Raw genomic sequence first — 27,224 nt, forward strand, 5'->3', positions numbered from 1 at the left:
TGTTACTAAAGTATTTTCTATAGTGCGCCCACAATATTTTATTTTTTTATTTGAGTGCTCATGATGGCCTGAGGTACTAGATGAAAGCTGTATCACCTCTGCATTTGGCATCCCATAGGGGGTTATTATTGGTGACACAAAGATACACTGCCTGGGCTAGTGATATTGTATTTGCTGGTGTTTGAGACAATAATGTTTTTAACCATATAAATGGCCACTTTGGATGCAAAGTCACATGTTTGAGAAAACATATAGTGAAATGAGTACACGTAATGCTAACATTACTGAAAAAATAGCTTTTAGCATTATAAAGGCAAATACATGGTAAAGTAGGTATGTCATAGAAAAAATATATCTGAATATTAAACAAAAAAGCTATTAAGACTGAGTAATGTGTTTATTAACCACTTAACTGGCTAATATGTTTTCCAAAAAAACGCTCAGAAGTTGGTGGGTTTTTATGACTGAATTATGTAAAGAACGTCTATTTAAAACCTATCCTATCGATTTTATTTTTTTGTAATTTATATATGTATATATATATATATATATATATATATATTTAATAAACTTCAATTCGAACATCGATGAATGATATATCTACTCATGACATAGTGACATCTTGACTTTACATTTTTACATTTTTCAGATGACTGCTCCTCTCTGAAGCCGCCAGGTGTACACAGGCAAGGTAAGGACTCTTTTACATTTCCTGAGTGGCTGCTAATCTCTGCAGCTGTGGAGTGGGTGGTACCACCGGGCTGCTTGATCAGCAGTTATTAACTGTGCGGCAGGCACTGGTGGAGGGAACAAGGAAGCAGAGGGTCCGGTCCCTTAGAGATTGGTAGCTACTGGAAATTTATCTTCCAGCAGCCATCCAGTGGCATTTCTGACTGGTCTTATCAAATGAAACCAAGTCATGGAAAGCCCAGCCTGGTGTAGCTAACTCTGATTACGCCAGGCAAGTGGTTAAACATTGCAAAGTGTAAAATTGTGAAAAGCAGTCTAAATTACATACTGTAAGTATAGAAAAATATACCCTCCTGCCATCTTACCTTGTACTCCGGCAAGCAGGTTCTTCATCCGTGGCACCATCTTCCCAGTGATATTTGGGAAAATGATGCATTCGCACAAGAGAGCAAGGCCAGGACACAGTCTACTTTCACTGCGCAGCACCAGGGAAGATGGAAGTAGGAGGGACACACATGCCAGCGCAAGGTAAGTATATTTTGCGCTTAGAATGTGCGATGTGGGAGTCCATCACTGCATAAAGTCCTACAAACAAGCATGAGCTCAAGTAGGGAATGTAGTTGCAATTAATGAATGCAGTGGTGTAAGTCTTGTAGGTGATTCAGCAATCATCTAAGTGCTATGGTAATGTAGAAGAAGCAACAGTTACTCCCTCGGGATGTGGTCAGGATGACGATGCTGGAATCCCGACATGCGGCCAAAATGCCGGTGCCAGATCTGCAACATCACTTGGAATGCTGACCACAGACTCCTAATCGCCGACATCCCAAACATAAGTATCCTAGGTTTTGTCTGCTGGGGGTTAGGTTTACACTGCGAGGGGAGGGTCAGGGTTAGGCTGCTGTAAAGAGAAGGTTATGATCAGGCTGTGGGGAGGGCCGCTTAGGGTTAGGCACCCTTCCCCAGGGGAGGGTTAGGATGTGGAGAAGGGAGGGTTAGGGTTTGGCTGCAGGGAGGTGGGGGGGGGAGTAGGTTTAGGCACTATTGGAGAGGGTTAGGGTTAGACTGCAGGGGTTAGGGGGATGAGGAGGTTAGGATTAGGCTACAGGAAGTGAGGGTTAGGGAGGTATTGGGGGAGGGTAAGCGTACTCACCCAACCTTTGTCGGGATGCTGAGCATTGTTATATGATTTCTGTACTTATTTTGTTTAAACACATTCTGTTATGTTCAGATTGTAATAAAAGAAAGGAATAGTCAAATATTTGCATTTTTGTCAGATGTAATTTTTGTAAAATACTTAAGATATACAGTATATTTTGACTTGTCAGAATTCTTTTAAATGCATGTTAAATCCATAACTAACAAAACCTATTAGAAATAGAATGCATGGGTTAAATGTGCAAATGCTTATTTGTCAAGAAAAACAGAACATTTGGCTTGTTTAACAGAAAACACAATGTCCTGTAAAAACTCAAGAGTCCTTAAAGCGTCCCTTTAGGTTTACTTTGAATAAAGCAAAAATTAGTGTATCGGTTTTTGTGAGTGTGAAGGCAAAAACATCCAATTACAATGCATGAGCTTAATAGAGCAAGGAATATTTTTAATGACGTTTTTAAACTCCCATGTACTTTGCTTCATGTAAAGTACAAATATATTCCTGTAATTTCCCCAGTTGGTTTTAATTTTAGATTTACTTTTTTTTTTTATTATTATTATTATTATTATTATTGTTATTTAGGAACCTAATTTACTTAGTTACAAAGGCACATTACCCTTTTGAAATGTCCCCATAAAACATTCCGGTTGAAATTCTTGTTAATTCCTTAAATTCATATTTATTTGATCAAATTATGTCTTTTTTTTCCTCTAAAAGATTCTCCTTTGAAATAAATGAGGGCAAATCTGAATCATGGTCTTTATTGGTATGCAGAATTAAACACAAAGGGGTTTTCGAAGAAGATAAATGACTGCTAATTGCAACACAGAACACAACAACAAAACAAATGACTAACTCGTACTATTTAAATATACATCAGACTTTTCTGGGATGTGGGTGACATTTAACTAGCATTCTAACTAATGTTTATTTCCAAATTTAAGGCTGAGTGAAAAAAAAAAATGATTTGTTAAGGAAGGCAACTTAATTTTGGTAATATATTTAGTGTGTTTATAATGATTTAATGCGTAAAACACCCATAATAATTATTTGTTGTTGCTTGGAAATAAAAATTGCATATGACATGAATATGATTTCAGCAGTGTATTCCTGTGATTCTTGTAGGGCTCCCTTTTGCAATTACTATCAGTAAAATGATTTTTCAGGATGAATGTACAGTACAGTATGTGATGACAATAACTCTGGCCCTAGACATAGGCAGCTGATTAAAATGGTACGCGGCATACAAAATGCTATATTACAGTGCATTCCTGGAAATCACTGTAATGTAGCATTTCATATGCAGATACAGCCGCAGTCACACACAGAATATAGGCAAGCTGCATATTATTTTAATTTAACAGAAGCTGCTTGTGCATACTAACCACATAGCAATGCAAATAAGACTAATTTTCGGCTTAAAAAGCACCCGACATTAGCAGAGCTGCCAGCTGACTCACGCCAGCCATCTCCTGCTGCATGGCGTATTGAGGCAAGATGTATGAAGACACATCTGTATCCAAGCAGAGGCAGAGGTCACAGTGTTAGTGGCCGTTTGAGTGCTGTGTGCGGGTGGGTGGGTTGGTTGTGCAATAGTGTTCGGCATATGTGTAAGGGGCATTATGTGTTTTATGTGTATAAATGCTTTAATAATGTATGGCAATTGTGTAAGGGGCACTATTTGTGTCATTATGTGTATAAGCACAGTAATAATGTGTGGCATATGTTTAAGGGGCACTGTGTGTGTCATTATGTGTGTAAGGGCACTAATAATGTGCAGCATATGTGTAAGGTACATTATCTGCGTCATGTGTATAAGGGCATTAATAATGTGTGGCATATCTGTATAAGGGCATTAATAATGTGTGGCATATGTGTAAGGGACATTATGCGTATAAGGGCATTAATAAAGGTTGGCATAATGTGTAAGTCACATTACGTTTATAAGGACATTAATTATGTGTGCCGTATGTGTAAGGGGCATTACTGAGTGATATTATAAGGGTATAAAGGTATTACTAATGTGTGCCATTATTTGTATAAGGTACTCTACTGTGTCGTATAACGTATAGAAAGGGCACTACTGTGTGGTCTAATGTCAACAAAAGCAATATGGTGTGATGTTATGTGAATAAGGAGTAATTCAGAGTGATGTAATGTGAATAAGGAGCACTACTGTGAAGAGTAACATATATAAGGTAAAGTGATACTACTGTGTGATGTAACGTGAATAAGGGACACTATCGCATGATAAAATGTGAATAAAGTTGCACTACTGGGTGGTGTAATTTGAATTGTGGGTACTATTGTGTGGCCATGCCCCTTCCCAGCAAGAACACGCCACTTTTTGGGCTGTGCACCGAATGTGCGCACTGTTCCTATTTAAAATATAGGGGGTAGGAGCACCAAAATGAGGACTGCTATGGGTGAGGGGTGTTGGTGCTGGGAAAGGGTTGCAGGGTCAGAGGCAAAACTAGCGGCGGTGCTAGGGGGCACCAGCCAAAATCTTGCCTAAGACATAATCTTGGTTAGGGCCAGCTCTGAATAACTGAATGGTTACTTACAGTAGTTCCTTTAATATTCAGTCATAATCAGCAGTGCAAATATGCGGGTACGCTCGGGTACAGAGTACCCTTAAGAATTTGGCAGCAGGTACGCAGTACCACCTGCCACACACTTTGCCATTACCACAATTATAATGTGCCACAAAGCAACAAGACCATGGTGCTTGGCAGCATGACGGCTTCTTCCACTTTGTCAAGGTTACTGGGAGTGCGACAGTGGCTGTATTTTACTGTTATAATGGAGGCATTACTATAAATTGTTATTAAACTGGGGGCATTACTATATATTTCTATTATACTGGAGGTTTCACTATATATTTATATTTTACTGGAGGCATTACTATATATTTTTAACCTTGCCTCCAGATGAAAAAAAAAAAAAAGGGCCTGTCGTGTGGCCACGCCGCTAGTGTCATGTAGCCACTCCCACTAGCAGCATGTGGACATGCCCCCTCACAACACGTGACCACGCCCATTTTTGGCACTCAGTACCACTAAGAAAGTATTTCTACGTGCACCACTGCTCATAATACTTTGTAACTATTGGTAGATATGTTTATTAGGTCCTTAAGTTCTTTTGTTGGAGTTTGGCTTGCCGTCCCTTACTCTCTTTACTGTAGAGAAGGGATGTAATTGGCGTTGAGCCAGAGACGCAAGACTTCAGTGCAAGATGAACACAATTTTTAGTTTTAAAACGTTTATTTTTGCAAAGAGGAAAAACATAATTTTTAACTTTCATTTTAGGTTTCTCTTAATTATTCATTAATTTATCATGCATTTTCCCTTGTACGGTGAAATATATTAACTTATTGGCAAAATTTGGAACAAAGGGGCAGATTTAACAAAGAGTTGTTTTCTAGTTATCATTTGTTACTATTCTTAAATGGTGTCCAACCAAGCATCTCCTAACTGTTATTTTTCAAACCCATGACAGGAGCTAATTGTTTGGAAAGCCATTTTAGATTAGTAACAGGTGATAACTAGAAATATCACTTGTTGTTAAATCTGCCCCTAATTTTCTCTGACGTCCTAGTGGATGCTGGGAACTCCGTAAGGACCATGGGGGATAGCGGGCTCCGAAGGAGGCTGGGCACTCTAGAAAGATTTATGACTACCTGGTGTGCACTGGCTCCTCCCACTATGACCCTCCTCCAAGCCTCAGTTAGATTTTGTGCCCGGCCGAGGTTGGATGCACACTAGGGGCTCTCCTGAGCCCTTAGAAAGAAAGTATAGTTTAGGTTTTTTATTTTCAGTGAGACCTGCTGGCAACAGGCTCACTGCAGCGAGGGACTAAGGGGAGAAGAAGCGAACTCGCCTGCTTGCAGCCGGATTGGGCTTCTTAGGCTACTGGACACCATTAGCTTCAGAGGGATCGACCGCAGGCCCAGTCCTTGGTGTTCGGTCCCGGAGCCGCGCCGCCGTCCCCCTTACAGAGCCAGAAGCAAGAAGAGGTCCGGAAAAACGGCGGCAGAAGACATCAGTCTTCACCAAGGTAGCGCACAGCACTGCAGCTGTGCGCCATTGCTCCTCATACACACTTCATACTCCGGTCACTGAGGGTGCAGGGCGCTGGGGGGGGGCGCCCTGAGAAGCAATAATAACACCTTGGCTGGCAAAAACTCCACAATATATAGTCCCAGAGGCTATATATGTGGAAAATACCCCTGCCAGAATATGGAAAAAAGCGGGAGAATAGTCCACGGAAAAGGGGCTGAGCTATCTCCTGCAGCACACTGGCGCCATTTCTCCTTCACAGATCCGCTGGAAGGAAGCTCCCTGGCTCTCCCCTGCAGTCTACACTACAGAACAGGGTAAAAACAGAGAGGGGGGGCACTAAATTTAGGCGCAGTATATATATATTATATAGAAAAAGCAGCTATAGGGGACATAACTCAGTTAGTCCCTGCATTATATAGCGCTCTGGTGTGTGCTGGCATACTCTCACTCTGTCCCCCCAAAGGGCTTTTGTGGGTCCTGTCCTCATTCGGAGCATTCCTTGTGTGTGTGCGGTGTGTCGGTACGGCTGTCGACATGTTTGATGAGGATAATGATGTGGAGGCGGAGCAGATGCCTTTAGAAGGGATGTCACCCCCTGCGGGGCAGACACCTGAGTGGATGGGCTTATGGAAAGTAATGAGTGCACGTATAGACTCCTTATATAAGAAAATTGACGACATGCCAAATGTGGGACAGCCGACTTCTCAGCTCGTGCCTGCCCAGGCGTCGCATGGGTCGTCAGGGGCTCTAAAACGCCCGCTACCTCAAGCAGACCCAGATCTCGACACTGATACTGACACCAGTGTCGACGACGATGAGTCTAACCTGATGCCCACTAAGGCCATTCACTGCATGATTGAGGCAATGAAAGAGGTGTTACACATTTCTGATATAACTACAGGTACCACTAAAAAGGGTATTATGTTTGGAGAGAAAAAACTACCCGTAGTTTTTCCCCCATCAGATGAATTAAATGAAGTGTGTGAAGAAGCGTGGGCTTTCCCTGATAAAAAATTGGTAATTCCTAAGAAGGTACTAATGGCGTTCCCTTTCCCGCCAGAGGATAGGTCACGTTGGGAAACACCCCCTAGAGTGGATAAAGCGCTCACACGTTTGTCTAAAAAGGTGGCACTACCGTCTCCGGATACGGCCGCCCTCAAGGAACCTGCTGATAGAAAGCAGGAGGCGATCCTGAAGTCTGTATATACACACACAGGCATTATACTTAGGCCAGCTATTGCGTCAGCTTGGATGTGCAGTGCTGCCGCTGCGTGGTCAGATAAACTGTCAGAAAATATTGACACATTAGACAGAGACACGATCCTGTTAACCATAGACCATATAAAAGACTCAGTCTTATATATGAGAGATGCACAAAGGGAAATCTGCCGACTGGCATCTAAAGTAAGTGCATTGTCCATTTCTGCTAGGAGAGGCTTATGGACTCGCCAGTGGACAGGAGATGCAGATTCAAAAAAGCACATGGAAGTGTTACCATATAAGGGTGAGGAATTATTTGGGGATGGTCTCTCGGACCTAGTTTCCACAGCAACGTCTGGGAAGTCAGCATTTTTACCCCATGTCCCCTCACAGCCTAAGAAGGCGCCGTTTTATCAGGTTCAGTCCTTTCGGACCCAGAAAAACAGGCGTGGAAAAGGCGGGTCCTTTCTGTCCAGAGGCAGAGGTAGGGGAAAAAGGCTGCAACAAACAGCAGGTTCCCAGGAGCAAAAGTCCTCCCCCGCTTCTTCTTCCAAGTCCGCCGCATGACGGTGGGGCTCCACAGGCGGAGCCAGGTACGGTGGGGGGTCACCTCAAAAATTTCAGCGATCAGTGGGTTCGCTCACAGGTGGATCCCTGGATCCTGCAAATAGTATCTCAGGGGTACAAGCTGGAATTCGAGGCGTCCCCACCCCACCGGTTCCTAAAATCTGCCTTGCCGATTGCTCCCTCAGACAGGGAGGCGGTGCTAGCGGCAATTCACAAGCTGTATTCCCAGCAGGTGATAATCAAGGTACCCCTACTTCAACAAGGCCGGGGTTATTATTCCACACTATTTGTGGTACCGAAACCGGACGGTTCGGTGAGACCCATTCTAAATTTGAAATCCTTGAACACGTACATAAAGAAATTCAAGTTCAAGATGGAATCGCTCAGGGCGGTTATTGTAAGCCTGGACGAGGGGGATTACATGGTAATCAAGCATCAAGGATGCTTACTTGCATGTCCCCATTTACCATCCTCACCAGGAGTACCTCAGATTTGTGGTACTGGATTGCCATTACCAATTCCAGACGCTGCCGTTTGGACTGTCCACGGCACCGAGGGTATTTACCAAGGTTATGGCGGAAATGATGATACTCCTTCGAAGAAAGGGAGTTTTAATTATCCCGTACTTGGACGATCTCCTGATAAAGGCGAGGTCCAAGGAACAGTTGTTGGTGGGAGTAGCACTATCTCAGGAGGTGCTGCACCAGCACGGCTGGATTCTGAATATCCCAAAGTCACAGCTGGTTCCGACGACACGGCTACTGTTCCTGGGTATGATTCTGGATACAGTCCAGAAGAAAGTGTTTCTCCCGGAGGAGAAAGCCAGGGAGTTGTCATCTCTAGTCAGAGACCTCCTGAAACCAAAACAGGTATCAGTGCATCGCTGCACACGGGTCCTGGGAAAGATGGTGGCTTCTTACGAAGCAATTCCCTTCGGCAGGTTCCATGCCAGAATCTTTCAGTGGGACCTGTTGGACCAGTGGTCCGGATCGCATCTTCAGATGCATCGCTTAATAACCCTGTCTCCAAGAACCAGGGTGTCTCTACTGTGGTGGCTGCAGAGTGCCCATCTTCTAGAGGGCCGCAGGTTCGGAATACAGGACTGGGTCCTGGTGACCACGGATGCCAGCCTTCGAGGCTGGGGGGCAGTCATACAGGGAAGAAACTTCCAAGGACTATGGTCGAGTCAGGAGACTTCCCTTCACATAAATATTCTGGAACTAAGGGCCATCTACAATGCCCTAAGTCGAGCAAAAGCCCTGCTCCTACACCAGCCGGTGCTGATCCAGTCAGACAACATCACGGCAGTCGCCCATGTAAATCGACAGGGCGGCACAAGAAGCAGGATGGCGATGGCAGAAGCCACAAGAATTCTCCGATGGGCGGAGAATCATGTACTAGCACTGTCAGCAGTGTTCATTCCGGGAGTGGACAACTGGGAAGCAGACTTCCTCAGCAGACACGACCTCCACCCGGGAGAGTGGGGACTTCACCCAGAAGTCTTCCAGATGCTGGTAAACCGTTGGGAAAAACCACAGGTGGACATGATGGCGTCCCGTCTCAACAAAAAGTTAAAAAGATATTGCGCCAGGTCAAGGGACCCTCAGGCGATAGCTGTGGACGCTCTAGTGACACCGTGGGTGTACCAGTCGGTTTATGTGTTCCCTCCTCTGCCTCTCATTCCAAAGGTATTGAGAATAATAAGAAAGCGAGGAGTAAACACAATTCTCGTGGTTCCGGATTGGCCAAGACGAGCGTGGTACCCGGAACTTCAAGAGATGCTCTCAGAGGACCCGTGGCCTCTACCGCTCAGACAGGACCTGATACAGCAGGGGCCCTGTCTGTTCCAAGACTTACCGTGGCTGCGTTTGACGGCATGGCGGTTGAACATCGGATCCTAAAGGAAAAGGGTATTCCGGAAGAAGTCATTCCTACGCTTATTAAGGCCAGGAAAGATGTTACGGCAACGCATTATCACCGCATATGGCGAAAATATGTTGCATGGTGCGAGGCCAATAAGGCCCCAACAGAGGAATTTCAACTAGGTCGATTTCTGCATTTCCTGCAAGCAGGAGTGAATATGGGCCTAAAACTAGGCTCCATTAAAGTACAGATCTCGGCTCTGTCGATTTTCTTTCAAAAAGAACTAGCTTCAGTACCTGAAGTTCAGACTTTTGTAAAAGGAGTGCTGCATATTCAGCCCCCGTTTGTGCCTCCTGTGGCACCTTGGGATCTCAACGTGATGTTGAGTTTCTTAAAATCACATTGGTTTGAGCCACTAAAAACCGTGGATCTGAAATATCTCACGTGGAAAGTGGTCATGTTATTAGCCTTGGCTTCAGCCAGGCGAGTGTCAGAATTGGCGGCTTTATCATGTAAAAGCCCTTATCTGATTTTCCATATGGATAGGGCAGAGTTGAGGACTCGTCCCCAATTTCTCCCTAAGGTGGTGTCAGCGTTTCACCTGAACCAGCCTATTGTGGTGCCGGCGGCTACTAGTGAATTGGAGGACTCCAAGTTGCTAGACGTTGTCAGGGCCCTGAAAATATATGTTTCCAGGACGGCTGGAGTCAGAAAATCTGACTCGCTGTTTATCCTGTATGCACCCAACAAGCTGGGTGCTCCTGCTTCTAAGCAGTCTATTGCTCGTTGGATTTGTAGTACAATTCAGCTTGCACATTCTGTGGCAGGCATACCACAGCCAAAATCTGTAAATGCCCATTCCACAAGGAAGGTGGGCTCATCTTGGGCGGCTGCCCGAGGGGTCTCGGCTTTACAACTTTGCCGAGCAGCTACTTGGTCAGGGGCAAACACGTTTGCAAAATTCTACAAATTTGATACCCTGGCTGAGGAGGACCTGGAGTTCTCTCATTCGGTGCTACAGAGTCATCCGCACTCTCCCGCCCGTTTGGGAGCTTTGGTATAATCCCCATGGTCCTTACGGAGTTCCCAGCATCCACTAGGACGTCAGAGAAAATAAGAATTTACTCACCGGTAATTCTATTTCTCGTAGTCCGTAGTGGATGCTGGGCGCCCATCCCAAGTGCGGATTGTCTGCAATACTTGTAAATAGTTATTGTTAACTAAAGGGTTATTGTTGAGCCATCTGTTGAGAGGCTCAGTTGTTTTCATACTGTCAAACTGGATATAGTATCACGAGTTGTACGGTGTGATTGGTGTGGCTGGTAAGAGTCTTACCCGGGATTCTAAATCCTTCCTTATTATGTCTGCTCGTCCGGGCACAGTGTCCTAACTGAGGCTTGGAGGAGGGTCATAGTGGGAGGAGCCAGTGCACACCAGGTAGTCATAAATCTTTCTAGAGTGCCCAGCCTCCTTCGGAGCCCGCTATCCCCCATGGTCCTTACGGAGTTCCCAGCATCCACTACGGACTACGAGAAATAGAATTACCGGTGAGTAAATTCTTTTTTTTTTTTTCAGTGAATTCTGCCCTTGCCTGGAATAGTATATGTACTATACTTACTACATTTGGTGGCATTCCGCCAGTTAGTTAGAACTGCAGACAGTTCTGCATAAGGAAATTTTCATTATAAATTATGTTTTTCTGTGTATTTAAAATCTACTTTTTAAAAGTACTACATAATATAAGTTTTCCAAATTTTAGAATATGATTGGGTTTGAGTTTTTTATCCAGCGAGAGCAGAATGAACCTAAATACAGTAGTAGTGTTCATTCTAGCACCCTGCACCTGTCACAACCCATGCAGTTCCTCTTTCCTGTATGAAAAACTGGTTATGTGTCTGCACACTTATATCGAATATTGGTTAGAAATGATTCCCCTATAGATTAATTAGATAATTGTTTTATTATATCAGGGGGTGCCCCCAACTACAATAAAGGTTACAAATGTTTCAAAAAGCAAAGAAGAAAAGTACTAAACAGTAATTTTCTTCTTTGCTTTTTGAAACATTAGTTCCTTTTTCCTGCCTGGGGTGTCGCTCTCTGCTCTGTTGTTTCTAGCACACTCTGGTTTGTATCTCAGCAGCAGAGCAGGAAAGAGGCAGGAAAGAGGAATTGCACAGATTGTGACAGGTGCAGGGTGCTAAAATAAACATTAATACCCCTTTCACACATAAAATGAAATTACCGGGTGAAACAGTTCTACCCAGTAATGTGTCGATAAACACGGGTCTTTTTTCTGTGAGAAAGGATCAGCCCGGGTTGTAATTCCCAGGACTTTGACCCAGGAATTTACCAAGGTTGGACACCCGGGAAATTTCGACCCGGGTTGACCCTTTCACACAGTGAAAATACCTGTTTTGATCCGCAAATTACCAGGTAGAAATTCTTGACCCGGTAATTTGCTTCTCTGTGTGAAAGGGGGGGAGGGGGGGGGGGTCAGCCAGAGACCGGCAAAACAATTCTGGGATTTCTGTACCTCTTTTCTGGGGAGATTGATGAAATCTTTAAGAGAGATGATCTTTCTTTCACAGTTTATAAAATGATAGTTAGAACCTGATTAGTTGCTATGGGAATCTTCTCCTTTTTATCTCACTCAAAGGCTTGATACATTACCCAGTGCCAAGTTAACCATGATGATCTGCCTAGGACCTGGAGAAGACTTGGTCCCACCCACCAATGCCTCCAGCAGTCAGCACCTGACCCTGCACTGTGCAGGGTGAGCATAGGTGATACGTTTCCCGGGCGCTATTCTCACAGGACTCCCTTTCATAACTGTGATGTGCTGTTGTGCTCAGTGTGTTGTGTGAGATTTGCCCCACCCCCAATCCCGATGCAGTACTACCTCCTGAACAAGAGAGGCAGGTTGGGCCACTGCAGCTTTCCAACCAGCAACACATACCCAGATCCATGAAACAGGAGAAGATGGTTCAAGCCAGGTTGCAGAACTTCGAGCACTCCTGATGGTCCCGGAAGAGACTGAAGGCCTAGTGACAATTTACACAGACAGCTGGGCCGTGCTCCAAGCCTTCACAGTCTGGATGCCCACTTGAAAATAGAATGGTTAGCAAATGCACGGACAGACTATCTGGGGAGGTATTGCACACTAGAACATGATCTGGGACATCTGCAATCAAAGGATAGTCCTCATAGGCCATGTAAACGCTCATTTAGGCCTAGAAGGCAATGAACAAGCAGGCACTACTGAAAAGTTCCACAGTGTCAAGATGACTGAAGCCAAGAGTTGTACAACTTGGGCACCTGGGCCCATGAACAATCAGGGCATTAGGGAGCTGATGGAACCTTTGCCTGGGCATTGAGAAAAGAGATGCCCACAGCTGATGGGCAGAGAAATTGTGGAAAAGAGTGAGACATAGCTACTGAATTACAGGAAAAGACTAAGGAGATCTGGGTACCATGTACAGAGAAAGGCCTGGTGAAGTATGGCAGATGGACTTTGTGGGGCCTCTACGCCCCAACAACGGCCAGGTGAAGTAAATCTTCATGGCGGTAGACACCTACTTTGGAGTGTTGGTAGTCAAACCCAGTGTGCATGCAGACCATGTAGCAACCTTGAAAGTGCTGGAAGACCTAAGAGTACACTATGGAACCCCGTAAGAAAATCAGAGTGACAATGGCACTCACTACTGTCAAGCAAGTCAAAGACTGGGCCAGGGAAAAGGGAGAGTACTGGGTATACAACATTCCATACTACCCTTATGCATCAGGCCTAGTATAATGCATGAATGGCATACTCAATGACCAAATTAGGAAAAAGATGCCCAGTAATACCTTGAGAGGATGGGATAAGGTCCTTGGGGAGGCAGTTCGTTGTTTGAATGAGAGACCCAGAGTATCAGTAGCAGGTCATTAGTTGTAAGTCATGACAAATGTAAACAGTTACCACCAATTGCTAAATGTATTTGCAGATATTGTGGGCCTAACCCAGAGGAGGTGTATAAGTTGGTGTAAGGATGACCGTCCACTCAGGGTAGACACCTTCCCTCTTTTCTCCTACTATTCTCTACTCTGGAAGGGTGGGAGACTTCCAGACTGCTGGATTTGTAGTCCTGTTTTCCGGGGACAGAGTAATGTAGGGTTTGTACCAATGCCTCTGAATTATACGTGGACTAGATATCATAGTTGTGGTAATTACACACCAACTCCTTTTGATATGAGTAAGTCCCCAAGTTTAAAGGTAAAAAATTATAATTTTACTGCCAGAGAGAAAGTAGTGTGCATAAACAAGACTATAGCAGACCCTAAACAACCACACTATGATGAGGAAGCTGACCTGCAAAATGGGATAAGATTTTGGGAGTCACTAGGGGGTGCACCTACATATGAAATGTATCAACATCTCAATGTAAAAAGTAAACATTTTAAGAGAGGTTGAGCGTATGAATATCCTGTACCTGTACACATACCGCATGCCCACCCTATTGGGAAACAGGCAACATGTGGATCTGTGACCTTCTGTATGAAGCAATTAAAAATGCATTATCTAACATCCTGTATACTTTGGTAAACGGGGTCTATTACATTTGTGGCAGTCAGGCCTACAAATTGTTATAATACAAGTCTATTGGGATATGTTTTATAGGAACATTTATTCCTGAAATAGTCACATTGAACCATGATAATATGAGAGAAGAAGTTATTCAGAAAATTACATCCCCTGTCAGGACACTAACTAATACCTCTTTTAGACTAAATATCGTGGTCGCAGTCGAGAGCCTGACTCGGGTGCTACCCGGCTGCGACCCGCGTCAGCCCACTTACCCACCTCATTACCAATTTGCCGAGTTGGCGACGCTGCCTCTGACGCGGCAGGGGTGCCGCTTGGAAATCACATGATCTCCAAGCACCGTCCGTCTATACACTGTAAACGGGAGCCATGTCGATGCGACCCGGCTACCGTTTACACAGCACAGTTTGCCGGATTGAACACATGTTAAACCCTGCAAACTACCCGAGTTGGAATAGCGGGTCATTCGACACGGATTATTGCAACTCAACCCTTTTACACCGTGCAGCAACATGGGTTATGCACGTTCATGTGCAATAACCCATTTTATATTCTGGCGGTGTAAAAGGGGTATTAGTGAGAAGTCCAGATAATGAATAAGAAATATAAACTTCTTGTTACCTTAAGTACAGATTATATAGATATCATAGACAAGTAAATAAATAAAATAATTGATTTGAAAAACAGTTTGCAAAGGAGTATAACTATACTAGGTTAATACCAGATTCCTGGTTTGCCTAGTTAAACCCTGCCAGTCGGTTTGCATGAGTCAAGGGGTGCATGGCAGACATAATCACGTTAGGGTATGCCTTACTTTTGCTTGTCTGCCATTTTGTTACTATAATTGCAGTGCTATGGATTCTAATCAAATTATGCAACAATGTACAACATGCACAACTGTATCCTGTAAAGAAAGTTTATTAAATTACAAGGACAGATTTCCAGGATGAGAGCAAGACTGGAATGGAGTAGTTGGTACAGAATGGTGAACAAGATGGCGGCTGCCATCCATTGTTGTTCACTGTTCATGTACGCCTCTCTTCTCTGTCTTGCAACATACTATTGTAAAGTACTAGAAAATTTAACATACATCATTAGTGAATACACCACTTAAGGTGTTGGCTCAACTGTCTTTAAGCTATGCAATAGTTAAGGACCAATCACAGGTTTCATTTATGTTTATAAATGGATAAGAACACCTTACTGAAGGTGAGTAGCCACCATCCAAGAGCCCTGAAGAATTGATTATACTTTACCAAATCACAAGTGACAGGTCCAGACTTGAAGTAGAATTGGACAAAGTGGTGACAACATTTTTGGCAAGGGGCTACAACCGTGAGGTTCTCTGTAAACACAAGGAAGAGGTTTTTAAGATGCCTAGAACCACCTTACTGATACCAAAACTAAAGGTTAAATTATCACCTTTGTAAGTAAATACAATACATCAAGCCCAGTGATTCCAAGGGCAACTAGGGAGGTCTTGCCAATAGTAGCGACGGACAGGAATCTTCCAGTCTTTAAACAAAAAACGTTCACTGGTGTGCTACTTGAGAGTAAAAAGTATTAAAGATTTTGTTGTACACACAGCTATTACCAACTTTTAAGTTCCATCTACTTCAGAGAGAATACCATTTTTAAGAAGAGCTCCTGGATGTTACAAGTGACCCAAATGTATAACATATAATCATATGATAGTGGGTTCCACCTTCAAACATCCATCTTCAGGTCGAGTCGTCAACATCAGGCATATGTTAACCTGTACCTCCACTAATATAATACAGTATATTTGTTCATGTGGCCTTCATTACATTGGTACATCCATCAGGACAATGAGAGAAAGAATGGCACTCCACAGGTCGGCCATAAACCAGGCCCTACAAGGTAAGGTGGTACACCAACTGGTGGCGACACATTTAGTCAAAAAGGGACATTCCATTAGTAATTTGAAATATCAAATCATCGATCATGTTCCAAAAAATATGATAGGAGATGATAGAGTGGGGAGACTTTTACAAGAGGAGGCCAGGTGGATTTTTAATTTAAACACCATCAGCCCCAATGGCCAAAATGAGAAGATATTGCGGATTGTCCTCTAGTGAGAGTGGTTTTGCAAGATAGTACAGCCTCAGTTATCTACAGTATATCATTGCATATAATTGCATTAGCCACTTTTAGGATACCGGTATAGTTATTTGTACTTTTGAATTAATAATGTATTGCACTTTACACGCTAGGTGCATGTTTTTAATAGCAAGCACTTTATATCTAGACACCAGGAGTTTTTTCAATAGAGGTACAGTGTGACTATCCCCTTTTTCTATTAAGATTGGAGCCTTTTTTGCACATAACACATTTACTGTAGATGTACATTTTAGGGTTTAAATATATTATATGGTTTTCTAATATTACACAATATTTTTAATATAAAGATTTTTTAGCCTGCTTTTATGCAGCAAGTAAACACTTTATATATACAGATTAATAATTATGTATACTGGGATTAGGGCATTTTATAGATTTTATACAGTTATTTTCACATTTACAACAGGTCCAATATAATATGAAATACTTCAGGATGGTAGCTGTACATGATATGTGTAACTAGCTCTACTGGAGACTAAGGGGGATATTCAATAAGTACAGTTTTTTCTATCCGTTTTTAGGTTGCCTTTACATTCGACCTATTCAATGCCCGTGTCTTTTTTTGACTTGTCTAAAAATCTGCACGATTGAAATCCACGTGGATCGGCGAATTTGCCGCCCATCCACGTGTTTTGTCAAAATTGCGGCCATTTTCAGCAGTTTTTGGGTCCGTTTTCGCCCATGCCAATTCGGGGAAAAAAACAAACGAAAATGCATTGGCGAAAATAGATAAAAAAAACGGGCAAAAACACTCGCTATTGAATATGCTGAGGTTGAATTAGTGCCGATTTTCTGACCGTTGGAAAATTCTCCACTAATTGAATATACCGCTAAATGTAAAAAACACTCTGATAGACATTAGGGAAAGATGAACAGGAATACAGTAAAAGCAACTCAGCAGATACTGTGTGATTTAATGTATCCATCCCTTGGATAATGACTGACAACTTTGTTAGTAAAGTATGGCAGGAGGTGTCATTAAGTATTGTCTTTTTATTCTTTTTTATAGTGGCCAATGGAGCGGAGAGCAAGCTTGGTGGTTGCTATAGGAACCCGCTGCTGTCGGCACCATGACGTCACTAGCGGGGGCCCAGGGGAAGTGGTGTGAACGGACCTCCAGTCCCCAGTGTGCACTGTGTGAAGGGCTTCTACTTCTTTCTTCTATTTAAGGTATGTACATATTGGTTGTGTGTTTAGGCAGAATACAATGGTAGGTAAAAAATGGCGCTATTCAGTTGCCAACATATAAAATTGAATTTACAAAATTGAATGAAATTTTTTTTATAAAAGCATAATAAGGAGTCCTACCGGAAGGATGGTGGTGGAGCTGCAGGTCACAAAGTAGTGCAGAGCAGTCCGGACTAACCCTTCACAAGCTCCCAGATCTAAAAGTCCTCCCTGGCAAAATTTTGATATTCAGAGATGCGTCCAGTGGTGTCTGTCACCTATCTCGTGGTTGTGTGTTTAGTTCACCTTGACTAAGGGGCGATCCAGCCCCGAAACATTGGAATTGTTTTATATATTTTGATTTATTTAAGGCTCCAAGTGCCACTGCTTGTGTTATATTGGTTGTATGTATGCATGTATGTATGTATATATATATATATATATATATATAGAGAGAGAGAGAGAGAGAGAGAGAGAGAGAGAATTACCCTTATCTTGCGCTGTTAATGCAAGCAGCACCTCATGGAGGAATCTCTGTTAGCAGGAACCATTACAATACAACACAACAAATATTTCAGAGGGCTCTGGATGAAATTGGTTTGAAAAATTAGCTGTATTGACAAAAGTTTGCTCCACTATTGTCTCACACTTAGATGTGCCTTTTATATGATACCTACCCCTGAAGAAATCCTTATCAGGACGAAGCACGTAGGGTCATATCCAGGCATTATCCAACATCCAATCTGTGAGGATCATACCTTTTTGAACTCACACCTTGATAAGATGAAGGCGGGAATACGTGTCATCTCTCCTCCAGTGGTTTTGAATTATGTTATGTGTAAGCATTTTAATTGATTTAAAATGTATATATCAAGAATAAAAACTTGGGTATCTTCTACTAATTGGCCATTGGCCTTTTTTTGGGTGTTCATTTCAGGTTAGTGGGCATTTCCACAGAACCTCGTCACTCCAATCATTGAAAATTATCACCTACTACAGTATATGGAAGAGTCACCTTCAAGCATTCATCTACTTCTACATATCTTTATGGACAATTTTATAAGTGGGCTCTAATTAGTTACAGGAAACACTATAGCTGTACCAATGTACTAACGTACTCATTTATTTATTATTTATTACCAGTTTTTTTTATAGCGCACACATATTCTGCAGCGCTTTACAGATAATATTTGTCCATTCACATCTTTCCTTGCCCCAGTGGAGCTTACAATCTATTCCCTACCACATGTACATGCACACACATTCACACTAGGGTTAATTTTTGTTTGGCGCCAATTAACCTATCAGTATATTTTTGAATTGTGGGTGGATACCGGAGTACCCGGAGGAAACCCACGCATGTACGGGGGAAATATACAAACTCCACACAGTTTGGGCCATGATGGGAACCCATTACCTCAGTGCTGTGAAGCAGTAATGCTAACCAATACGCCGCCCAGTGTACTAATACAACTTTTTTATTTGAGACGCTAAATCTGATGAGTGCCGCCTGGTTCGTTTTTGCATGAGTTTTGGGGGACATGTCAGTCACACTAGGGAGCTTTGCTCAGGATCTGGCTGGGCAGGGGGGAAGGGTGCCATCTGACCCCCAGGCCAGTGCAATTTAAGTGTTCCAGGGCCATTTGACTGCAGATTCCCTGTGAAAAACTGGGCCACTTGCTTGAGTTTGCCCCCCAGGCTGAAAGTTACCAGCCAGCCCCTGGCCTTGCTATGTATGTATATATCTATCTATCTATATATATATATATATATATATATATATACTGTATATATATATTTTTTTCTCTTGCGTCCTAGAGGATGCTGGGGACTCCAAAAGGACCATGGGGTTTAGACGGGATCCACAGGAGACATGGGCACACTAAAAGACTTTAACTGGGTGTGAACTGGCTCCTCCCTCTATGCCCCTCCTCCAGACCTCAGTTAGATTATGTGCCCAGGAGTGACTGGACACACACTAGGGGAGCTCTACTGAGTTTCTCTGGAAAGACTTTATGTAGGCTTTTTTATTTTCAGGGAGACCTGCTGGCTACAGGCTCCCTGCTTCGTGGGACTGAGGGGAGAGAAGTCAGACCTACTTCTTCTGAGTTAAGGGCTCTGCTTCTTAGGCTACTGGACACCATTAGCTCCAGAGGGTTCGATCACTTGGTGCGCCTAGCTGCTTGTTCCCGGAGCCGCGCCGTCACCCCCCTCACAGAAGCCAGAAGAAAGAAGCCGGGTGAGTATTAGAAGAACAGAAGACTTCAGTGATGGCAGAATACTTCAGTAACGGAGGTACAGCGCAGCACACACCAACGGCACTCACAGGGTGCAGGGTGCTGGGGGGGGAGAGCGCCCTGGGCAGCAATTACTGAGGGTCTTTTTTCACTGGCAAGATGCATATTCGGTGCCCGGGCACCGTGTACGATACCCCCGCCAGTATAAATAAATTCAAATTTAAGCGGGACTACAGCGCAACGGGAAGGGGCGGGGCTTAGCCGCACAGCTCACCAGCGCCATTTTATCTCTCCACAGCCGCTGCAGAGACGCTGGCCCGGACCTCCAAGCTTCTTACAAGTAACAAGGGAGTAAAACGGGGGGGGGGGGGGGGCACAGGCAATTTGGTGCTTTATATGTTTATATTTTACAGCGCAACCAACATATAGTATTTGTTTAGTAGTATATGGGCGCTGGGGTGTGAGCTGGCATACTCCCTCTGTGTTCCCTCTACAGGCTTCCCTGTGGGTCTGTCCCCTTTCTTTGGACGGTGTGAGTGTGGGTGTGTTGGTACTGTGTGTCGACATGTCTGAGGCTAAGTGTTCCTCCCCGGAGGAAGTTACTGGGGGCGTGGAAAAAGATTTGGGAATGACTCTGTCGGCACAGCCGACTGCTGATTGGGTGAATATGTTGAGTACATTAAATGCAAGAGGCTAGATAAATCTGATTCTCAGACACAAACATGGAAGAAATCCATGGAGGATGCTTTGTCTCAGGTACAGACCCCCTCAGGGTCACAAAAACGTTCATTTACCCAGATGGCAGATACAGATACCGACACAGACTCTGATTCCAGTGTCGACTTCAATGAGGCTACTTTACATCCAAAAGTAGTTAAGAGTATTCAGTACATGATTGTGGCTATTAAAGATGTTTTGCATATTTCTGAAGAGCCCCCTGTTCCAGATAAGAGGGTTTGTATGTATAAGGGAAAAAAGCCTGAGGTGACGTTTCCCCCCTCTCATGAACTGAACGCTTTTTGTGAAAAGGCTTGGGAGTCGCCTGACAAAAGGTGGCAGATTCCCAAGAGAATTTTTATGGCATATCCTTTCCCCTCTGACGACAGGGAGAAATGGGAGTCGTCTCCCAATGTGGACAAGGCTCTGTCACAGGAAAAAGAAAAAGAGGGCGCCCATAACCTTCAAACCTGGAGAACTTCCTATTGCTGCACAATTTGGAGAAAGGGGAGATTACCAACCCCTGGAAGAATATAATAACAAATAGAAAAAAACAATCTGTGCACAGAAGGAAGAGTAAATTTAAAAAGATTTTTTAATAATCAAATATTGAATAATATCAACTAAAATACAGTCCTTTAGAGTGACCACACAGATGTATAAAATAACACTATTTATAGTGTGTATTAATTAGTGATGAGCGGATTCGGTTTTACTCGGTTCTAAAAACGGCATCTTATTGGCTCACGGATGTCACGTGTTTTGGATAGCCAATAAGATGCCATTTTGAGAACCGAGTAAAACCGAATCCGCTCATCACTAGTATTAATAAAAATCAAGACCATCTATTGCCATGTATACCTAATGAAATAACGGATACAAATGTAACAGGCTCTTATATATTGTAACTCTTCCTGAACTTATATTATTGTAACAATTCAGGATGTAATACACATATCACTATTTCAGTTCTTAAGATGAATTGATAGTTATGCAATGTCCACAATGGCTGGCCAGCCTGTAACAACTTTAAGATGCGTTTGGCTCACAATAAAAATTGATCCAGAAGGCCAATAAATAATATTAAGGAAAGTACCTGTGACAAAGTTCCGTGAGGTTTTATCAGTAGTTAAATGGGAATCACCATAAGACTGAGAGCCACTTGCATCCCGTCCCAGTCTGGTAGTATAACTAGTTGTTGGTGATATAATTGAAAAATCCCGTACAGCTAGGTGGCTCCTATCCTCACGTAGCCGCTGATGCAGGTAGCTGTATGTTCGGGATAGCGTGTGGACAGTAGTTTCGTCCTGCTTTTAGCCGCTGCCCGCAGTAGCCGTCTCACCTGCACATGCACCGGAAAATAAGTCTATCTTCCAGTACCAGAATTTCTCTCCTGTGGTGGCTGCAAAGTTCTCACCTTCTAGAGGGATGCGATCCAGGATTGGGTCCTGCTGACCACGGATGTAAGTCTCCGAGGCTGGGGTGCAGTCACACAAGGAAGAAGTTTCCAGGGAAAATGGTCAAGCCAGGAATCTTGTCTCCATATAAATGTTCTGGAGTTAAGAGCCATTTACAACGGCCTTCTGCAAGCGAAGAACCTTCTTCAAGGTCTACCTGTCCTGATCCAGTCGGACAACATAACAGCAGTGGCGTACGTAAACCGCCAGGGCAGAACAAAGAGCAGAGCGGCAATGGCGGAGGCCACAAGAGTTCTCCGCTGGGCGGAACAGCACGTGAGCGCTCTGTCAGCAGTTTTCCTTCTGGGCGTGGACGTCTGGGAAGCAGACTTTCTCAGCAGACACGATCTCCATCCAGGAGAGTGGGCCCTTCATCCAGAAGTGTTTGCAGAAGTAACAAGGTGTTGGGGAATCCCTCAAATAGACATGATGGCATCTCGCCTCAACAAGAAGCTTCCGAGGTATTGTTCCAGGTCAAGAGACCCCCAAGCCAGTGCAGTGGACGCCCTGGTAACTCCGTGGGTGTTTCAGTCGGTATATGTGTTCCCTCCACTTCCTCTCATTCCAAAAGTGCTGAGGATCATAAGACGAACAAGGGTTCAAGCAATACTCGTCGTTCCAGATTGGGCCACGGAGGGCCTGGTATCCGGATCTTCTGGAATTGCTCATAGAAGATCTTTGGCCGCTTCCTCTAAGAGAGGACCTGTTACTGTAGGGGCCATGCCTGTTTCCGGACTTACCGCGGCTACGTTTGACGGCATGGAGGTTGAACGCCAAATCCTAGCTCGTAAAGGTTATTCCCGGGGAAGTCATCCCCACTCTCCTTAAGGCTAGAAAGGAGGTCACGGCGAAACATTATCACCGTATTTGGAGAAAATATGTGTCGTGGTGTGAAACCAAAACAGCTCCTGCGGAGGACTTTCACTTGGGTCGTTTCCTCCATTTGTTGCAGGCAGGCGTGGATGCAGGCCTGAAATTGGGTTCCATCAAGGTGCAGATATCGGCTTTATCTATTTTCTTTCAAAAAGAATTGGCCGCCCTTCCTGAGGTTCAGACTTTCGTGAAGGGAGTGCTGCATATCCATCCTCCATTTGTGCCACCCGTGGCACCGTGGGATCTTGAAGTGGTGTTACAGTTTCCTATGTCTCACTGGTTTGAACCTTTGCGAAAGGTTGAGTTCAAATTTCTCACTTGGAAGGTGGTCATGCTTTTGGCTTTGGCGTCTGCCAGACGAGTGTCAGAATTGGTGGCTTTGTCTCACAAGAGCCCATATTTGATTTTTCATGTGGATAGAGCGGAATTAAGGACTCATCAACAATTTCTGCCGAAGGTGGTGTCTTCGTTTCACATTAATCAACCTATTGTGATGCCTGTGGCTACGGATGCCGTGACGGTGCCAAGATCTCTTGATGTCGTGAGAGGTTTGAAAATTTATGTCGCTAGAACGGCTCTTGTTAGGAAAACGGAGGCTCTGTTTGTCCTGTATGCTTCCAACAAGATTGGAAATCCTGCTTCCAAGCAGACTATTGCACGCTGGATTTGTAATATGATTCAGCACGCTCATTCTACGGCTGGATTGCCGTTGCCGAAGTCCGTGAAGGCCCATTCTACCAGGATGGTGGGCTCATCTTGGGCGGCTGCCCGAGGGGTCTCGGCACTTCAAGTTTGATACCCTGGCTGGTGAGGACCTTATGTTTGCTCAATCGGTGCTGCAGAGTCGTCCGCACTCTCCCGCCCGGTCTGGAGCTTTGGCATGGTCCTTTTGGAGTCCCCAGCATCCTCTAGGACGTAAGAGAAAATAGGATTTTAATACCTACCGGTAAATCCTTTTCTCCTAGTCTGTAGAGGATGCTGGGCGCCCATCTCAGTGCGGACTGTTACTTGCGGTTGTATTGATACTTGTTTTCGGTTACACAAAGGTTGTGTATCAGTTATATTCAGCTTGTTGCTGTTGTTAGTTCATACTGTTATCTGGTATTCCTGCTAATCCAGTTGTACGGTGTGTTTGTGGTGTGAGTTGGTATGTATCTCACCATTAGTTTAACAAAATCCTTTCCTCGAAATGTCTGTCTCCCCTGGGCACAGTTCATATAACTGAGGTCTGGAGGAGGGGCATAGAGGGAGGAGCCAGTTCACACCCAGTTAAAGTCTTTTAGTGTGCCCATGTCTCCTGCGGATCCCGTCTATACCCCATGGTCCTTTTGGAGTCCCCAGCATCCTCTACGGACTAGGAGAAAAGGATTTACCGGTAGGTATTAAAATCCTATTATTAATAATGCACCAGATCATCATAGCACCAGTTGTAAACGTATGTATCCCCCAAAGTGGACAAGTGTTCATTCACCTTCAATCCGAATACAGGGAATAATAGCACTAACCTCTATATCAGGGTGTCAGCTCAATCCAAAATAAATTAGTTCTGGTGATCCACCTATAAAAGTAATTGTGGCCAGATGTATGAATATGAGCACCTAGTAGTTCTTAATACATGTATCTAAACTTTGTTTTGTAATCTTAGCATGAAAAATACTATATACTATAAAGTTCTACAAACAGTATCTCAAATATTTATTGTATTAAGAATTCCATAAAACTTAAAATATAATACATAAAAATGAAAGGAAGCTCTTGGCTAGAAATACAGCACAGTAACTGGTGTAAAAACTGTATGCTTGTCTTATTTAAAATAAAGGCGGTCCATAGCAGGCATAAAAAAAAAAAAACACCCAACGCATTTCATCTGGTTACTCAGACTTCATCAAATGGATGTATCTATAGTGGAGCCTCCTAATATTTATAAAAGAAAGATGCAATCGCACTGCACTACATAGTTATATATGTAATTCAGTGATAAAATCAGTGAATAAAACATCTGCTTCCCATCAGGTAAAACTCTGAGGCTCATGTAATATTTGCAAATTTTTTTTTACTTCATATAGATATATGAGGTGTGGTTATTAAATAACGAGACTGATGCTATCATTTAGGTTTAATTATATTAAGTACATTTTAACTCCGTTTCTCTTCTATGTACTCCCCTTCTTCATTTAGACACCGCTGCATTCTTAATTTCCATTGGTCAAAGCCATGCTGTATCTCTGTATCTGTCAGCTGTCTCAACAGCTCAGTCGTTTTCTTCTTTACTTCTGTAGCAGATGCAAAATGGGTTCCCCTTGAATGTAGATTTGACTTTAGGTAAAAGAAAGAAGTCGCATGGTGCTAAGTCTGGTCAGTATGGAGAGTATCCTAGCACTGCAATCTATTTCTCAGGCAAACCACTTTTCCACAGCTCTGGCCTCTTTCTTCTGATTCTTTCCCGCAAAGTTTCTACAGGTTGAGTATCCCTTATCCAAAATGCTTGGGACCAGAAGTATTTTGGATATCGGATTTTTCCGTGTTTTGGAATAATTGCAAACCATAATGAGATATCATGGCGATGGGACTTAAGTCGAGCACAGAATGCATTTATGTTTCATATACACCTTATACACACAGCCTGAAGGTAATTTTAGCCAATATTTTTAATAACTCTGTGCATTAAATAAAGTGTGTGTACATTCACACAATTCATTTATGTTTCATATACACCTTATACACACAGCCTAAAGGTCCTTTAATGCAATATTTTTAATAACTTTTTTGTATTAAACAAAGTTTGTGTACATTAAGCCATCACAAAATAAAGTTTTCACTATCTCACTCTCTCTCAAAAAATTCTGTATTTTGGAATATTCTGTATTTTGGAATATTTGGATATGGGATACTCAACCTGTATAACATTTTTGTAGTAATGTTGATTCACTGTTGCGCCTTCTGCTACTCAGTCTGCCAAAAGAACACCCTTGATATCAAAAGAAACAGTTAACATGGCTTTGAGTTTGGATTTGTTTTGATGTGCTTTCTTCAGTCTTGGTGATGATGGTGGTTTCCAGTGCATGAACTGGTGTTTTTTCTCAGTATCGTACTGGAAGATCCATGTTTTATCACAGGTAACAAATGTTGAATTTGTTCCAAAATATCTGCTCAATTTTGATTTCAATTTTCTTTCTGATCTGCAGTGAGAAGCCTTGGAGCCACACACTTTTTCATGTTAAGATCTTAATGCAAAACTTGTCTAACAGTTCTTTGTTGATGTTTATCATTTATCCTATTACTCGGCTGGTAAGCCATTGGCCAATTTCAAATAATTTAAAAAAAAAAATGTTTTTCCTCATTTTCATTTGTTGTTGATGTGTGAGGCCTTCCGGGATATGCATCATCTTCAACATCCTCACGACCATCATTAATCTTTTGTGCCATTTAAACACACATGTACTTGACACACAATCTGCCCTGCAAGCCTTGGTTAGCATACGCAAAAATTTGGTGGGAGTTTTGTTCTACTTTTGAACTAAGCATTTTACGACACACCGTAAACACAACTTCATTGAACGCTGTGTGACAGCAAACTGTCTGTGCGAGAGGGGTAAAACTTGCAAAACCGATTTGGGATAGTTCAAGGTCAATGTTCCCCCAGTCCTTTTTAAGTCATGCAGGTTTATTTTTTTAGAGGTACAGTCTTTTTATTTAATAGCCACACCATGTATGTTCATTTTTAAAGTTTATTGGTATTTGCATAGTGCTTATATTATTAGGGGTCATTCTGACCCGATCGCACGCTGCAGTTTATTGATTGCCTCTGCCTGATTGACAGGCACAGGCGGTCGCTGGGTGGGGAGGAAGCGGAACTGCGGCGTTTGGCCGCCGTTTTGTGGGCGCGGTCCGGCCAACGCAGACCTGGCCGGACCGTGTGGTGGGTGGGCCGCAGTGGCTGCGTGACATCACACGCAGCCGCTGCGGGCCGGGGAGCGACGAGTAGCTCCCGGCCAGCAAGCTAAAGCTGCGCTGGCCGGGAGCTACTCCTAAAGTGCAAAAGCATCAACGCTGTGCGATGCTTTTGCACTTCTGCAGGGGGGAGTCGGCACTGACATGCGGGGTGAGATAGCCCTGTGCTGGGCGTTTCCCCGCATGTCTATGGACATAATCGTAGCCCTGCAAAATTTTGCAGGGCTACGATCAACTCGGAATGACCCCCATTATGTAGTAGACATGGACTGGTTGTTAATTAATAGCTTATTTGTAAAACTGAAAGTGATGTCACTGGAAGTGATGTCACCATTGAACCAGTCTGCTGGTAATTGACCTTGTTAGTGGAGTATAAACAGTGCTTAAAGTGGTCCTAGAGAGTTGGTGGAACTCGCCCCTCCTCACCCCGGCGCCCATGCAATAAAGGTATTGCGCGCGCCCTCCAAAAATGGACGTGGTCTCAAAAAGAAAGGGGCGTGGCCACACAATAGTAATAATGCCCACAGTAGTATCACCCCTAATACACATAATGCCCACAGT

The 27,224-nt window shown here is 43.5% G+C and overlaps 1 protein-coding gene across 3 annotated transcripts in view; it reads left to right on the forward strand.

Moving 5' to 3' along the window:
* METTL4 (methyltransferase 4, N6-adenosine) overlaps positions 1-27,224 on the forward strand; it is a 576,485-nt gene that overhangs the window by 484,638 nt on the left and 64,623 nt on the right. For 2 of the 3 annotated variants that reach the window (XM_063923557.1, XM_063923556.1), the window contains exons 8-10: positions 650-691; positions 17,271-17,431; positions 18,366-18,491. In XM_063923557.1, coding sequence (XP_063779627.1) covers positions 650-691; positions 17,271-17,335 — 107 coding nt within the window. In that variant the 3' untranslated portion in view covers positions 17,336-17,431; positions 18,366-18,491. Of the gene's footprint in view, positions 1-649; positions 692-2,563; positions 2,596-17,270; positions 17,432-18,365; positions 18,492-27,224 lie in introns of those variants that run through there. The other variant, XM_063923558.1, reaches the window with a different exon arrangement.

Source organism: Pseudophryne corroboree, chromosome 5 (genome assembly GCF_028390025.1).
Source record: "Pseudophryne corroboree isolate aPseCor3 chromosome 5, aPseCor3.hap2, whole genome shotgun sequence".
Lineage (NCBI taxonomy): Eukaryota > Metazoa > Chordata > Amphibia > Anura > Myobatrachidae > Pseudophryne > Pseudophryne corroboree.